The sequence below is a fragment of the Camellia sinensis genome, chromosome 5 (assembly GCF_055761805.1).
Source record: "Camellia sinensis isolate YWXY chromosome 5, ASM5576180v1, whole genome shotgun sequence".
Taxonomy (NCBI): domain Eukaryota; kingdom Viridiplantae; phylum Streptophyta; class Magnoliopsida; order Ericales; family Theaceae; genus Camellia; species Camellia sinensis.
The window spans coordinates 117982577-118001124 of record NC_138965.1 but is presented as its reverse complement, the minus strand read 5'-3'; the positions used below and the strand labels follow the sequence as shown (position 1 = coordinate 118001124).

General features: G+C 39.0%; 1 protein-coding gene across 1 annotated transcript; it reads left to right on the top strand.

Annotated features, from left to right (window-relative positions):
- Positions 1–333: 333 nt before the first annotated feature.
- LOC114270047 (uncharacterized) lies at positions 334–1180 on the top strand. The gene has a single exon (XM_028211441.2). The coding sequence runs from the start codon at positions 590–592 to the stop codon at positions 1013–1015; it is 426 nt and encodes a 141-aa protein (XP_028067242.2). The 5' UTR covers positions 334–589; the 3' UTR covers positions 1016–1180.
- The last annotated feature ends 17368 nt before the right edge of the window (positions 1181–18548 follow it).

The window sequence follows — 18548 nt, the reverse complement described above, 5'->3', positions numbered from 1 at the left end:
AAAAAAATAAATAAAAATAATAATAATAATAATAAGCAAAGCATCAACCCAGCAGAAAAAAAAAAAAAAAAAAAAAAAAAAGCAAATTCGAGGCAAATTTGAGCCAAAAAATTTGAGGCCTCAATTATTTTTGTTTTTAAAAACGGTGTAAAAAAAGTTAAAAATTGATATACTAAAAAAAAAGTTAAAAATCGGAATGCTACTTTTAACCTCTTCCACAAAAGAAACCCATATCATGCATAAATAAAAGAATAATATTAATAAAAACAAATTTAATACCATCACACACTATTAATTCCGAAACATAATCCTAGTAATTTCAACGAGTACAATCTTCCATCCCCTCCCTTCCGCTACATAAATTTGCCACCAAGGATTTTAGAGCGTTTTTTTTCTTAAAATTTTTTAAAGTGATGTATTGTGTGATTCAGATTTAATATTAAAAAATTAATATGATTTATCATTAAATCTCAACCACACAATACATTTTTTTTTTAAAAAACCTAGAGGATCTTGCTATAAATTTGCAGTCACTGCACCGCTTCACAAGCGACACACAGCAACCCTAGAGAGAGAGAGAGAGAGAGAGATGGGAGTGTTGATAATAGACGGGTCGACAGTACAAGCCTTCGTTGGGGACGATGAACAGTTCAAGAAGAGCATGGACGAGCATTTTGCTGCTCTCGACATCAACAACGACGGCGTTTTGTCTCGATCGGAGCTTCGGAAGGCGTTCGAGTCGTTCAGGCTGATGGAGACCGACTGCGAAGTGGACGTGGCGACGCCGCCGGAGGAGTTGACGAGTCTCTACGACTCCATCTTCGACAAGTTCGACTGCGACAAGAGCGGAGCCGTGGATATCGATGAGTTCAGGTCCGAGATGAAGAAGATCATGCTTGCCATCGCTGACGGACTTGGTTCATTGCCCATCCAAATGGCTCTCGAAGACGACGATCAGAGCTTCCTCAAACAAGCCGTCGATCTCGAGGCCTCTAAGTCTAAGAATCAGCTTTGACTCTTGAGTCGGTTTGGTTCATCCAACGGTTCAGAACTGCCTTCCTTACCTATTAAGTAATTAAGAGCTTTGTTTTTTAGTTTTGTTTGTTCTTATTTTTTAAATCTTTTATTTCTTATGCAAACGTTCCTTATATAATTGTTAGGAAAAATTTTATTAGGCTTAGAATGACGAAGTCTAAACTAAAATCACACCAAATACCATAATGCTTATGTAGTTATATTGAGGTTATATGTTTTTGGGGTAAAAATAATGACAAAATAAACAAGAAAAAAAGAGAGAAAGAAGAAGAAAAAGATGATGATGTAAATGATTGAATAAACGATCAAATACAAGTAAGGTATCTAGATTAGATCTACTCCTAAGATAGAAATGAAATGAAAATCAAGTTATGTTTTGATTTGTCAGTTCTTTACAATAGAGTCGTTAATGACAATTTATAGAAAAAATTACAAGAAAAAACTTTCATTAACCACCACTTAAATAACTGCTTTTAACTTCCTTAATTTTCCATCTTCTTTCTTACATTGTTATGTGTCTTGCATCCCTTGAATCTTTAAAACTTCTCTTAACTTTCAAAATTTTTCCGCATAATAATAATAATAAGTAATAGAAAGTTTAAACTTAGTTATATTCGACAAAAATTTTGTTTATGGTGCAAACAATGTCTCCCAACTATTTAAAAATGAGTACTCGAATTCTTGAAGAGGTATATGAATATAAATATAAAATAGAAACTATGAAAATTATAATCGATTGGCCATATATATATATATATATAGTTTTTCGTTGTTGTGGCCACATCAAATACTCTCCCATTACTGTTATATAAAAAATAAAAATAAAATTCAAAATTTCTTTTTGTAAATCACTTCGTCAAGATTAATTTTTGATGTGAACTACAAAGTTATTGTAGGTGTTGGATGACAGAAATCCTAAATGTCAATTGACTTTAGAAAATTAATTTTTTTGACAAAATTAACAATGTTGAAACATTCAAATTCATCAAATGTGGGTTGTTCATAATTTTTAATCATGTTTGGCTTAAAATAGTACCACCTAATTAGATTTTTACCATTATTTTGTGATTTTTTTCATCAAATTTAGCCATGTTTGACTTAAAACCGTACCCTCCAATTGAATTTTCATCACCTTTTGTAATGGTTGTTCATCAAATTTCATGTTTGGCTTAAAATCATACTCTCCAATTGAATGTTCACCATCTTTTTGTAATAGTTATTCAACATTCTTTGTCATATTTGACTTAAAATCATACCTTCCAATTGGATTAAAATGCTCAATAGTTTTTGGCAAAAGAGTTGACATTTTTTTCAATTAACGGTTTGAAAAATTGCCCCCAAGCATACCATTTTCATTCTTTAGCCATAATTTTTGTAGAGAGAAAATTTTTCTTCGCAAAGCCACTTAGAAGCACATAAAATTTGTACTTTTTAAGATTCTCTAATTTTTTATTCCAATGTTAAATTTCTCCATCAACTTGATAAAATTGACAACTAAGTTGACGAATTTTCCCATCAAAGAAATTTATATCTTTTTGCATCAAATAATATGACGGTGATGAAATTATTTAAAATTTTTGCCAATTAAGAGAATTAATTGCTTCTTGTAAAGCCAAAATTGCACTCTTGCGCCAATAAATTTTATCCTCACAATGTCAAATTTTTCTTTCCATATCATTTGCCATGCCATTATGTTGGCAATAGACAGTAAGATCATTGCCATAATATTGACAATCATTATACATAGAAGATGAGGCATTGCAATAATAATTCATACCCATTGGAACATTGCCACTCCATTGGTGGTTTGCATCCATGGGTGCACAAGATGCAAACATGACACTTGATGGCATAATTTCTTGATATTTTATTTGTATTATTTTTTTTCTCCAAGTTAGGACGATATCCCATTGCGCGTGTTAAAAATTATTAATAAATTTTTGTCAGGCTTAGATCGATAGGGCCTTAACCAAAATCTCACTAAACAACACAATGATCAAGCAATTGTTGAGGTTCTATGCCTTGAAAGTTTCAAGGACTTCTTTAGAGTAAAAATAATGACAAAACAAACAAGGAAAAAAAAAAAGAGAGAAAGAAGAAGAAGAAGATAATGATGTAAATGATTGAATGAATAATCAAATACAAGTGAAGCACATTAAGACTACTCTTATTTAAATTTAAACTACTCCTATATAAATTAGATCTACTCATAGAATAGAAAAGAATTGGAAAAGAATTGGAAATCAAGTCATGTATTGGTTTGTTGGTCCCTTACAATAGAGTCATTAATGGCAATTTATGGAAAAAAAATATAGGAAAAAACTTTTATTAACCACCACTTAAATAATTATTTTTAACTTCCTAAATTTTCCATCTTCTTTCTTACAATACCATGTGCCTTGCATCCCTTGAATCTTCAAAACTTGTCTTAACTTTTCTTAACTTTCAAGATTTTTCAGCATAATAATAATAATAATAATAATAATAATAATTTGTAGAAAGTTTAAACCTAGTTATATTCGACAAAAATTTTATTTATGGTACAAATAATGGTATAAATTTTAGAACCCGTCTATTTTTTTATTATTTTTTTCATAATTAGAGGGTTTACAAAAAAAATTGTTCCACTCTACAGTTTGGCCATGTTTGGTTTAGTCTAATGCCTCACAAAATGCAAATTTGGATGGGGAAAAATTATGAATACCATCCTCCTTTGGGGATTAACCAGGTGGAATTGAAAAAAAAGAAAAAGAAAAAAAAAGAAGCTAATTTGTCTTCTATTTTGCAAAAGTAACAAATTAACTTTTTATATAGTAAGAATTTGGGAGTATTATAAATAAAATTCCAGAGTTTGACTCAATTATAAAAAGAAATTAATGGGTAAATCATATTTTAGACGCTAAATTTAAAGTTTATATAAAATGTTTAAAATATTTTTTTCATTAAGCTAATAATTAAAGGATGTGTAATTTTATTTTTACATATCAATTTTCCTGGGTTCATATAATTCATGAAATTTTTTCTTAATATAATTTTATTCTACAAAAAAAAAAAAAAAATTCATAATACTCTTATTTTTTTTCTACTCAAACTGTAATTCTAATTCTATAACACCACAATCATTTCTTCTCTCTCCACAATACACTCCCACAAACTCTCACTGCAAACCACCTGCCTTCGCAACAATGGAGGGCTATGAATAGCGGCAAAAGCGGATGATTGAGAGATTGGTGGATGGAAGAAAATTTTGGATTTTGAGAGATTGGTGAATGAAAAAAAAAAAAAAAAAAATTTGAGAGATTGATGGATGGAAAAAAAAAAATTAAGATTTCAAAATTGAAGATGAATATTATTAGAAAAAAAGAATGTGTAGAGAATTTTTATTTTTTTATGTGTTCATGTGTGTGTAGTGATTTTACTTAACGAAAATAGACAGATAGATTCGAATTTAAATTGATAAAATTAAAATTTTAAGTTTATTTTGTTACAAAGTTTAAATCAAATTTTTTAAAGAAATTTTACATAATTTTATAAATTTAATTTCAACCAATTAATATCACTACAATAATGTATAAACAAATAAAATTTATCTAACATCTCTAATCTAATATAACTATATTAATAATCCACTTACTCAATTTTGTCATACTCACCGTTGCGTCCAACTTAACCAAAGAAATATAACCATAAAGTTTTTATTTTTTATTCTGATGTTTTCAAAAATAAAATTTAAGTAAATAACAAATTAACAAAACTCTCATCGTTATCATTTTTTTTTTGTTTTTTGTTTTTTGTTTTTTTGTTTTAAATAACAGTTTTGAAAATTTATAAAACAAATTGAAAGTGCTTTTCAGATAAAGTGACAAATTATACCTCGTGCTCTCTCTTGAAGAAACCATAAAGTTTTTTTTAGAAAATATACTTTGCATATATTTAATAAAGGGTCTAGCTTGTTATTATAATAGTAGCAGTCATGAGATAAGCAGAACTGATTCCTATTTAGCGAGGACAAGGTTAACCCCTCTGTACCCGGGACTCAAGCGAGACATTTGGGACAAAAAAAACTCTAATCTTGTTGGTATTAAAATTTATCATCTCTGTGGAATAGTTACAATAAGGGATGATAGAGGTGAAAGCCATAAGTTTCCAGTGGGAGATGAACCCTAAAATGTAAAGCTAAATGACGCAATTAAAGGAACAGATGTGACAGAGTTCAGTTTCTTCTGTCGATTCCTCTAATAACACGATGAGATGGGGCCAAACGTGGCTCAGATGTCAAGTCATGAGATAAGGCACGCAGTTGATGCAGGATACGTGGTTTATTTGCAGAGAAAAATAGTGTTGCAACAGAGGAGCAGTTACCAGCAGTTGTGAAAATCATGGGTCGTTGTACAAGAAGTGGAGGAAATTTGCTCCATAATGGGACATGTGGCAGCAGAGAAGCAGCAAAGCCAGCAACATAAAAGCTGGAATTTTGAAGGAAAGAAGGACAATCAAACACACAGCTCATATGGAATTAGAAGTAATTTAACTTAGTTAGTAATAGCTTATGTATTTAGGAGTAGTCTGTGTAGAATTCAGCCTTTATGGCCAAATTTCCCTCTGTCGATTGTCATATACATTGAGTTTGTAATTTAATTCTTCTAATTAAGTGGCAAGTTTACTTGTTCTTCAATCGATTTTCATTTTATTCACATTTGTTTCTTCGCATTATAACCTCCAAAGAAATCCTTGAATCTGTCAAGGCATAGGACATTCAAACCGCAATTGCTTGATTTGTTGTTGTTTGTGAAATTTTGGGTTTTTTGTCGAATCTCGTCTGTCAATTTGGCCCTAACCAAATTTTTGCTAACATATTTTGGCACGCCCAGTGGGACCTGTCTAATTTGGAGTGATGGCTAGGAAGAAACAGCATGAAGTCTTTGAAGACCCTGAGAAAAGGGTTGAAAATGGAGAATAGCTGGATGGTGGGCTTGAAGGAGTGCAAGACAACCTAGTTGATGGCCATGTAGTGGCTAGGCAGGAAATAGGCCAAGGAAATGGCCAAAATATGGCCAAAAATGGCCAGTCTAGTTGCCCTTCTGTTGATCCAAGACGGGCTCCTTTGTTGCATACTCAGCAAACAATTGGTTCCATGTCTGCATATGAGAACCAAGTGATGATAGATGACTTGTTGGTTTTGTTTGAGAAAGCCAACATCAAACCAAGCCAATCAAGCAGGACTGGAGATGAAAGTCAGGTAAGTAAAGCACAATTTATACCGCCTGTGATCTCTCAACAACATGAAAATGTAAATGAACCTGTGTCATTTTATAGGCCTCTCACACTCCAAGAAAGATATGAGAAGGGAATGACCATAAATTTTGTGTTTGAGAGAGAGTACCCCACAAACTCAGTGTTTAATCATAACTTAAATATAAATAATATGGGAGTGAGACCTAGGGGGCAACTAAGGCCACAAATGTATAGTACTCCTGCATATGGTATTCCTACATTTGATGGGCCTGGTTACCATGAACAAAGAAATAGGCCAATGAATCAAGTAAGGCCTCAAAATGCACAGGAACATGTCATTCAATAACCCTATTATGAACCTAACATAATGCATCTAAGGCCTAGAGGGCCTGGTCCTCCTTTTCTTTACTTCCAACCAGAAGTTCAAGGAGGGAGACAGTAGCAACAACATGTAGACCCTTAGGTTAATAATAGGCAGCACATAATGAACATCATACAAGAAATGTATGGCCCAGGCTTGAGAAGGTCAGATAGACCAATGCTTAGGAGTCCTTACCCTCCATGGGTGGAAACAACTCCCATTCCAAGAAATTATAGAATTCCTGAGTTTACTTTGTTCACAGGAGAAGAAAGACAGTCAACTATAGAACATGTAGGCAGGTTCATTCTTCAGTGTGGAGAACCTGGTTATGATGATAATTTAAAACTAAAACTCTTCCCTCATTCTCTGTCAAAAGTGGCATTTACATGGTTTATTAACTTGCCAGAAAATTATGTCCATACTTGGCAAGAAATGGAGAGTCAGTTTCATGCCCAGTTCTTTAGAACTGAGCCTGAAGTGACAATGGTGGATTTGTCAAAATTTAAACAAAGGCAATGAGCAGAACAGTACATCGACAGGTTTAAAAAAGCAAAAAATAGATACCATGTGTACATGCCTGAAATAGAAGTTATAAGGTTAGCTTAGAATAGTTTAGACTTTGAACTTAGGAAAAAGTTTGAAGGCATGATGTTTAGAGACCTGCTTGAGTTATCTTCAAGGGCAATTAGTTATGAGGCCATTCTTAGTGAAGAGCAGCAGAGAAATGCAGCCTCATTAGGAACTTATTATCAAGAAATTGAATTTGATATGGATATTGATATAGATATTGCTCAAGTAATAGGTAAAAAACCTGTGATTTGTGAAACATTAAAGAAAGCTGACAAACCTGTAAGTATGCCAGCAACATAACCAGCCAAAAAGAATGTGACTGTATCACATAAGTAGTATTCTTTTGATTTATCAAAAGCAGATGCACTATTTGATGAATTATTAGCAAATAAATTTTTAACTTTGACTCCAGGCCACAACATTCCCAAAGAAAGGGACAGGGTTGGCAAAGAGTATTGTAAGTGGCTTCCACTAATAATTGTGTTACATTTCGCAATTGTGTACATGATTTGTTTCAGAAAAGAATGTTGAAGTATGCTGAAAAAGATAAAGGGGTTATGGCAGTTGCTGGTGATCCATTTCCCAATATTGTGGAAATTAATATGGTATCAACTGATTTTTAGTCAAATGATCAAAAGAAAAAAGGAAAAGACCCTAGAGTTCTCTTGGTAGAGTTAGAAAAACTTCACAATGAGAGAATGGAAAAGGAAGCAAAAGGGAAAAAAGTTCAGGAAGAACCTAGCGAGAGGTTCATTTGTTTCAGGTGTGGTACTAATAAAGAAAGGGCTAAGGCCATTGTGATTAATAGAATTCAAAAATTGGAAAATTTGTTGGCCTGAGGTTTAACACTATGGGTAGTGGTATTTTGCAAATTTTTTATAATAATTGTATGTTCTATGATGGGACAGATCCAGGAATATTTGGTCCCACAGAGAACTATGGCAAGGATGATGCTCCATTTTTATTCCAAAGAGCTCATGTTCATCCATGTTTTGGTGGATCAAGCAATGCCAGGGCTATGCTCAAGCAATACAAGGGTGTTAAATCCTATGGAAGTCCAAAGGTTGTGACCAGGCCATACAGTGGCCAACAACAGTAGTCTGGTTTGTCATACAGTGGTCATCAACAGGCGAGAAGGCCATATAGAGGGAAACAATAGTTTGTAGGACCATTTGGAGGATTTCAACAGCAATATCATGGCCCAAGAATGAGGCCAGAAATACATCTAGTTCAACCAAGGATGGTGTAGCCACCAGTACCATTTCATCTAGGGTGGCAAGGGGTTTCTCACCCAAAGTTCCTAATGAGTGGTTGGAGGCAAATAGGAGAAACAAGAACTCAGAAAAGGAGAGAACAAAAGAGATTCCATGCTATGATGTCTACAGCTGCAGGTGATAGGCTAGCTGGAAGACAGGATCTAGTATGGACTAGAGATGGATTGATTCTTACTGCTGGAGTAGTAGGGAAGGAAGAGAAAGGTTCAATTTCTAAAGCCCATCCAGTTTAACCAATTCAGCATTTGAGAAGGAAAATTAAGATCGAAAGGCAGATGATGGATTGTAGACGTCCCCGAACGCCCCGGGAGGGTTAGTCCCGTTCTGTTCATTTGGGGTCACTACAGCTCGGACTCTTAAATGTCACGGTTCCTAATCTGAACCAAAGAGTCCAAATCCGGCAAATCGTTTTGAGAAACTGATTTTTTTGAAAAAGTAGTGCCAAATATGGACTGCTTTGCCAGATACAGAGTCGCCACCTAAATATTTTATTTTGGGAAATTTAGGAAACCCTGACTCGGTGCCAAGAGGCCACGTGTCCGTCATCACCAAAGTTGCCTCGGCTCGGGAACTTGGGTACGATTGGGGAAGGTCACTTCATGAGCACCCCCGCTCGCCCGGTCATAGACCGGCCTCTACTAACCATGATATCAATTTTTGAAAACATTGTATGTTCTTATTCCGGTTATTAGCCTAGTTTACTATGTGATGCTCACAGCATAGAAGTATAGACCGGGTCGCCCAAATTGGAACAAAACATTGCATGCTTGTTTTTGAAAATGGTTTGCTACCCGCAGGTAGGCTTGAAACATTTGATGATTTTTTCCAATTCAAATAACCCAACCTTCACCCATAGGCATTCAGGCAGATATATCATGTAAGCACATAGCCTCATGGTAAGCATGCTATTCATGGCAGTCACTCACACACATGCAAGGATGCTAAAGCATAAAACTTACCGAGTACTCCAAGCCAAAATAGGAATTTATTAGAAATCATGCATGACCCTAAATATACAAAAAAATGCCTAATACAACACATGCAAAATGCAACTATAGTAGGCTCGGCTGTCCTAAGATGGTATATGAAATGCTACAACTATCATGTATTCAATTTAGAATCGAAAGTACAATGCAGTTAGTATGATGTGCCGAGCCCGATGCATGCGATATAGATGAATGAATGCAAACATGCTGTCATACTGTATGCTAATTTAAATATGCCCTAATCTAACCATCATAAGCGGATAAATAAAAAGGAGAAAGACGTGGGGTTGGAAGACATACATCACACTCACGCACACTTATTACAGTTGTGCCCTCGCAGAGAGGGTCCGAATAAATATACAATCCAAATATTACAGTCTCGAGTAAAAAAATATTACAGTCCAAATATTACAGAATCCTAATTAATTAACAAATTAACTAAGAAAACAAGTAAACTGGCATGCAAGCCAGGGACTGCCTTGCTTCTGATGAATGATGCATGTTCGGATTGTCTTGCGCGGAAATCCACCGGAATGCCCCAATTAGCCTCTGTTTACACCTGTTCTTGAAATGCGTGCCAAGTCCCAAAAGGTTGCTGATTCTTCGTTTTGCTGCAACAGAGAGCAGGAAAGGGGCATGGCAATGTATTTTCACAGATATATGCATGTCTCGATCCTCGTGCCACCAATCACGCATACCGAGGCATGATGGCCGAGGAGTCGAAATGCACAACTCAATATAGGATGAATGCACATGAAACTACAGCTAAAACCTAACTCCATCATGGATAATCTGGAGTGTCGGCGACTGGGGAATTGAGACACATTCCGTCACTCGGAGTACGAAATGTACCTCGTTTCCCGTGCCTGGGCTAACTCCTATTCCGGACACGATGCAATATGCATGATATGCATGAAATGCAACTAAGATACAATCCTAACAAACACAATGCTATGAAAATGAAATGCCTCGAAATACGTGCACACGGGCACACAAACCGAGAAAATGACAGAATGTAATCTAAGATACAACCTAGTATGTATTATGCTATGAAAATGAGGTGCCTCGAAATGCATGCACATGGGCACGCAAACCGAGGCGATGATAAACGCTATGAGAATGAGATGCCTCGAAATGCGTACACACGGGCACGCAAACCGAGGCAATGGTGAATGCAATAAAAATGAGGTGCCTTGAAATGCGTGCACACGGGTACGCAAACCGAGGCGATGGTAAATGCAATGAAAATGAGGTGCCTTGAAATGCGTGCACACGGGCACGCAAACCGAGGCGATGGTAAATGCAATGAAAGTGAGGAGCCTCGAAATGCGTGCACACGGGCACGCAAACCGAGGCGATGGTAAATGCAATAAAAGTGAGGAGCCTCGAAATGCGTGCACACGGGCACGCAAACCGAGGCGATGGTAAATGCAATGAAAGTGAGGTGTCTCGAAATGCGTGCACACGGGCACGCAAACCGAGGCAATAGTGGAATGTGATGAAATGGCATGGAAATGACAAATGGGCTTATACCAACATGAGTGAGCCTCAGCCACACTCACATAGGATGTCGGCGGATAAAAATGAAGTGCCTCGAAATGCGTGCACACGGGCACGCAAACCGAGGCAATGACAGAATGCGATGAAATGGCATAGAAATGACAAATGGGCTTATACCAACATGAGTGAGCCTCAGCCACACTCACATAGGATGCCGGCGGATAAAAATGAAGTGCCTCGAAATGCGTGCACACGGGCACGCAAACCGAGGCAATGACAGAATGTGATGAAATGACATGGAAAATGATATGCAAACATGGTAATGGGATTTCAGCACTAAAAAGTGGGGGAAAACAGTCCCGAAATGAGGCGAAATGACATGAAATGCATGAAAAAGTCCCGAAATGCGAATTTAGGCACCCGAAATGGCCTATAGCTATGCTAAACATGCACAACATGGACATACAATGCAAAGAAAGAAGCTAGACAGTCCCAAAAGATGCACTTTCACAGTTATAAACATGGCCAAACAGCAAGCATAGGTATGGTAAAAATAGCATGCAAGAATAGGGGCCAAAAGAGGGGTAATGAAGCAAGTGATATAAGAAAAATTCAAACTGAAAAAAATCCTTCTACAACACTGAAGAGGGACCAAAAATATGAATATTTACAGTATATGGCAGCCTCAAAATCAGTATACAAACATGATAGAAATATGATGCAAAATTAGGCTCAAAAGTGGCTATAACATGAGGTATGCAAAATAATCACCAAACAGCCAAAGACCCTTAATAAAATATGTAGAATGGACCAAAATAAACACTTTTCCAGAACTGTAAAATGGCCAAAAACAAAAGCATGGTAGGCTAATTAAACATGCAAGAATGGGGAATAAAAGGGGGATATAACATGAAGTGACCTATGGAGACCCCAAACCATGAAAGGACCTAAATGAAACATGAAGTATGGACCAAAATAAGAACTTTTTCAGAACTGTAAAATGGCCAAAAACAAAAGCATGGTAGGCTGCCATTGCATGCAAGAATGGGGAAGAAAAGAGGAGTATAAAGGTAGGTATAACATGGAAATCCCAAATGGTGTTGAGCCCTTCTTCAATGTTGAAGAGGGGCTCAAAATAAGCCTCATATCAGTTTACCACATACTCGAAAATAAATTACTCATGGGTCAAAAATAGCATGCAAGATTGTGACATACAAGAGGATCAATGAAGCAAGTGTGTCATGGAGGGCTCAAACAGGGTTGAGCCCTTAATGAAAAGTGAAGATGAGCTCAAAATAGGGCCCTTTTCAGTTGGGGCCGGAGCTTGAAATAAAAAGGAAGTGGGGCTTACAAATAAATCAAGAAAAAGGGTCAAAAGGGTAAAAGTGTTACTCACCCTTGAAGACTCAAACTTTTGTTGCTTCTTGGATGAATTTGCAGCTTCTTTAGCCTTCAAGAATCTTTCCTTGTTACTGGAAATGATATGGTGGTGGTAGAGCTTGGTGGTGTAGAAGGAATGATGGTTAGGGGCTTAGGGTTTTTTGAAGAATTGAGAAGGATGAAGATGGAGTTGAGTATGGATGCTTGAAGGAGAGTTTTTCTAACCCTTGTAAGTGAGGCCACCAGCTGGTTATAAGGGTTCAAAAGGGGGTGTAAAGGTGGGGGAGAAGGAGAGCAAAACTCCCCCACAAAATATCCCCCGGATACAGATAATATCTGGGGGATACTGCCCCACAGCTGTAAAGTGCACAGTGCGAGGAACACGGCCGGCCTATCACTTTTGTTGGAGGTGGCCGGCCGGCCACACCCCCTAGCCGGCCGGCTAGGGGTCAAAAGGTTCAATGAGATTTTCTGGCCGGCCAGCTACTGGGGAGGTACTCCTATGTGTGTACAACACAACCATGTGGTTGAAATTCCAAGAAAGTGGGTCCAAGGGGTTCAACATTGGCTCGGAAAGAGGGGGTCAAAAGGGTCAAGTTGAATTACTGGCCGGCCATGAACTTTTAGGAGCCTCCCATGTGTGTAGATCACAGATATGTGGTTGAAAGTTCAAGAAAAAAGGTCCAAGGGGTTCAACATTAGCCCGGAAGAAAGGGGTCAAAAGGGTCAGGTAACCTTAATGGCCGGCCATGAACTTTTAGGGACCTCTCATGTGTGTAGATCATAGATATGTGGTTGAAAGTTGGCAACACTAACTCCAAGGTGTTCAACATTAGCCCGGAAGTTTGAAAAACGGGCGCCGGGAGGCTCCGGAGGAGAGATAACTGGTTGCTGCAACAATTGATGGCCTCCCACCCTTCAGTGACCTTCCCTGTGATAAAACAGAGGTACCTGCCAAAAATGAACGAAAACCGTTGCAAAACGAATGTTCGGGAGCCAAAACACGCAGTTCGGGATCCCGAAAATGGGCTATTAAGCACTGAAAGTGGCATCCGGCCACGAAGTGGGTTTCTCTGACCCCAGTGTCCCTCAAAAGGGATAAAATAAGATGTATGCCAAAATTTAGAGCAAATGGAGAGGGTTAAGCGGTCCCGAACCGAGGCACACGGCCTGACAGCTCCGAAAACCGGGAACCGGGCTCCGAAATGGGCAAAATGGCCTATAGCCACAAAATGTAGCCCACGGCCACTGAGAGATGGTCTACAGGACCTCTCCCTCCCCTCAGGAAAAGAAACAGAGAAAATCGAGTCTGGTTCGCAAACCGAGACAAGGCACAGAAGAGGGTTCGGAAGTCCGGAGGCAGGGCTCACGGCCGCAACTCTGAAACTTCTGAATGAGCACAATATGCAACATCACCAAGCGCTCAATCGGTGACGTCTGAGTCTTAAGGTCGGTCAAAAATGGGGTGTCTACATGGATTGGTTGGGAAACTCTCTGAGAAGGCTTTGTTGAGGCAGAAGCTGAAAGAATTAGAGAAAGATCTAATGTCTGATGAAGATGACAGTATTGAGAAAGATGTAGTAATGAAGGATGATCAGGATCAGGAAATGGTCACTGATAAACCAAACCAAACCAAGCCTTAAGTCCCATCAAATGGGGTCGGCCACATGAATTCTTATTCTCTACGCAGCCCTATCAAAGGCCATTTCGTTAGTCAAGTTAAGTAGATCCATATCTTTATTTACAACACTAACCAATGTTAATCTAGGCCTACCTCGTCGCCTAACACTTCCATCTACCGTTACAACATCGCATTTCTTCACTACTGCCTCTGTTGGTCTCCGTTGAATATGACCAAACCATTTCAATCGATTTTCTCTCAGCTTATCGTCTATTGGTGCTACTCCTACCCATTCCCGAATACAGTACTCATTCCTAATTCTGTCTTGTCTAGTCTTGCCACACATCTACCTTAGCATTCTTATCTCAGCCACACCCATCTTATCTACATGTTGTTTCTTGGTTGCCCAACACTTTGTCCCATATAATATCGCTGGTCTAATAGCCGTTCTATAGAACTTACCTTTAAGTCTAGTGGGTATTCGTCAATCGCACAGAACCCCAGACGCACTTCTCCACTTGCTCCATCCCACTTTAATCTTATGGGTCACATCTGCATCAATCTCTCCTGCTGTTGTGATAATTGACACTAAATAACAAAAATATTCACTCTTAGGCAGTTTTTGATTCTCAATCTTCACTTCTCCTCTACTTTCATTGTTACTGTTACTAAATTTACACTCCATGTACTTTGTCTTAGTTCTGCTTATTCGGTAGGTTGATTTCCACTGAGATGACTGCCTCGACGCCAAATGTTAGGCGAAAAGGGGTCTCCCCAGTGGGGGTGCAAACTGTCGTCTGATAAGCCCAGAGCACGTTTGGTAATTCCTCAGCCCAGAGTCCTTTGGCGGCTTCAAACTTAGTCTTGATGATCTTCAGAATGGAGCAACTGGTGACTTCGACTTGCCCATTGGCTTAGGGATAGCCTGGGAAAGAGAAACATGGTCTAATGTTGAGATGTTCACAGAATTTCCTGAACTTGGCATTGTCAAATTGTTTTCCATTGCCCGAGACAATGTCTTGCGGGATACCAAATCGGCACACGATCGACTATCAGATGAACATGGTGGTGTTTCTCTCAATAATTGTAGCAAGGAGTTCTACTTCCACCAATTTGGTGAAGTAATCAATGGCAACCACAGCGAACTTGGTTTGGCCCTTGCTAGTGGGCAAAGGACCGACTAAGTCAATGCCTCACTTAGCGAAGAGGTAGGGACTGCTGAGTGTAATCAGTTCCGTTGGTGGAGAATGGGGGATATTAGCAAAGCACTGGCATTTATCACACTTAAGCACAAATTCATTGGCATCTTGATTGAGTGTGGGCTAGAAGTAGCCGGTGTGGAAGATTTTATGAGCTAGAGATCTTCTATCTAAACGATTACCACAAATGCCCTCGTGTACTTCTCTCATCGTATAGGTCGCTTGAGCAGGACTGAGACATCTGAGGTATGGGCATGAGAATCCCCGTTTGTATAGTAGACCACTGATAAGGATATAATTGGACAATCGGGCTCTGACTTTAGCGGCCTGCTGTTTATCATCCGGTAACTCCCCTTCTATAAAAAATAGACTGAGATCTTGAGCCCATGGGATAGGTTCATTTTAGAGGAAGTGGATCTCCTGTGGATTTTGTGAAGTCGCCAGATGGGTCAGGTATTTAATACGGATGCCATGACTGAAGTTTGACTGGTTGGCCGAGGCTAGCTGAGCCATTTCGTCCGCCTTGGAGTTTTTTGACATAGGGATGTGTCTAATCTGGAAAGTATTGAAAAGGCTGACAAGAGGAAGGGCAATGTCCCTGTATGCTCGCATCGTTTCCTCCTTTGCATCGAACTCCCCAGTAATCTGTCTGACAATTAGTTGGGAATCACTGAATACTTAGATATGGCTTACGCCAATGTCTCGGGCCAGTTGAAGACCTGCTATCAAGGCCTCATACTCGGCCTCATTATTGCTCTCGTCGAATAGGAAACGGAGGGCATACTTGAAGTACTCACCCTCTTGGGTGGTGAGGATTAGACCGGCTCTACTACCCTCTTTACGGGATGAGCCATCAACACTAAGGGTCTAGGAGTGGGGGTCTTCTACATCAGTGGTGAAGTGTGCTGGTGAAGGAGGTACGTTCAGAGTGAGATTGGTGAACTCCAAGATAAAATCAGCGACAGCTTGGCCTTTGATTGCTGTTCGAGGTCGGTAGGAGATTTCAAATTGACTTAGCTCGACGACCATTGCATAAGTCTTCCTAACAATTCTGGTTGTTGCATGACCCTTTTCAGAGGCTGGTGAGTGAGAACCACTATAGAATGAGCTTGGAAATAAGGTCGGAGGCGTATGAAGGCTATGACCAAGGTGAGGGACATTTTTTCTAACAGGGGGTAATTCTGTTCTGCCCCCTAAGAGCGCGGCTAATGTAATAGATTGGACGTTGTACTGAGCCATCTTCTCGGATGAGGGTAGCACTGACCGCAGTGTTTGACACAGCTAAGTAGAGGAAGAAGGTTTTGTCTGGCAGCGCTTGAGAGAGGAGGGGAGGGTTGGCTATGCACTGCTTCAGTTGTTGGAAGGCCTCTTCAGATTCGGTGCTCCATTCGAATGCCTGTCGAAAGACTTTGAAAAATGGAAGACACTTGTCCGTTGCTCGGGAAACAAAGCGGTTGAGGGCGGCAACTCTATCCGTGAGCGATTGAACCTCCTTGACCATTCTAGGAGACCACATTTCTATCAGGGCCTTGATCTTTTCGGGGTTAGCCTCAACGCCTCATTGGCTAACCATGAAGCCCAAGAACTTCCCAGATCCCACACCACAGGCGCACTTCTCCAGATTCAGCTTCATCTGATATCTGCGTAAGATTTCAAAGGTCTCTCGCAGGTCTGCCAAGTGATTGCAGGAGAGTTTACTCTTGACTAGCATGTCATCGACGTAGACTTCCATGTTCTGACCTATCTGGTGTTAAAAGATGGCATTAACCAGGCAGTGGTAAGTTGCTCCGGCATTCTTCAGGCCGAATGGCATAACACGATAATGATAAGTCCCTTTGTCGGTGATGAAGGAGGTGTGCTCCTGGTCGACCAGGTGCATCAGGATTTGATTATAGCAGGAGAAAGCATCCATGAAGCTAAGCATCTGATGTCCTGCAGTTGCGTTGACCAACAGATCTATCCGGGGGAGGGGATAACTATCTTTGGGGCAAGCCCGATTAAGGTCGGAATGGTCAACGCAAAGTCGTCATTTACTATTATTTTTGCAGACCAAGACTACGTTGGATAGCCATCTGGGGTAGTCCACGTTTTTTATGAACTGTGCCTTCAGTAGTTTGTCTACCTCAGAGGCGATGAGGGTATTGCGTTCCAGATGAAAAATATGATGCCTCTGTCGGAAAGGTCGGAAGTGGGGCTCAATACTAAGACGATGAGTGATGAAAGAGGGATCGATACCTGGCATGTCAAAATGGGTCCAAGCGAAGACATCGTTGTGCTCGACTAAGAGAGCCGTGAGATCAGCCTTGGCCTAAGAAGACAGGTGGCTACCAATCCTGGCTATTTTAGCTGAATTGATAGGATCGATAGGCACTTCGACAAGTTCCTCCACTGGCTCCCCTTTGACTAACTCTTCCTCATCTCTGACGTCGAGACCTTCGATGATCATAGCCTCCTTCATTTTGACTTCCTTTAGTAAGGCGACGTGGCATTCTCTGGCCATCATCTGCTCGCCTCTCATGATACCAACTTCGAGGTCGATCCGGAATTTTATGGCTAGATGGTATGTGGAGGTGACAGCTTGGAAAGTGTTGAGAGCCGTGCATCCGAGGATTATGTTATAAGCAGAAGGACGGTCGACAACAAGAAAAGTGCGTAGCTTGGTGGTCTGCCGTGGATATTCCCCGATGGTGATTGTGATAACTCCGACCTCCGATTAATACTAAACCATGATTATTTATGCCTAACAGTAATTTAGAGGGAATCTAGAATTAAATTACATATGTATTGCATTATCTTTGTGTTTTTATCTGTTTGCCATAAAATGATCTATTCATGTTTTATGTTTTAAACTGCAAATTGAAGGCCTCATCGAGGGCCGAATCCGAAACTGATTAGTGTTTTGTGTTAATTAGAATTAATGTGATTTTATGGTAAATTTAGTTGAAATTTGATTTGGTATAATTAAATTGGATTAAATAAGCTAAATTACATTAGTTCAAGTTAATTACCTTATTGCCATTAGTGGGCCACTTCATGAAACCTTTGGAGACTTGATTCTATCATCCATTTCTTGACCAAAACCGTGGGTGAGAGAGCTAGAGATAGGAGAAACTTTGGTTTCAACAAAATCCCTTGGAGAATTGGAAGAATTGAAAAGTAGTTTGCAAATTTGAGCTCCTAAACTTGGAATTCAAGGTTTAAGGTAGGAGATTCCCCTTTCAATTGTGAATTCGCTACTACAAATACAGATAAAGATCACACTTTTTTTGTGTGATGTATGTGTTTTAATCACACCTTTTAAGTTTTATTAAAGTGTGGTCTTTGGGAGTGTGATTAAAAACATTTAGATCACATCTAAGTGTGATTAATAATATTTAGATCACATCT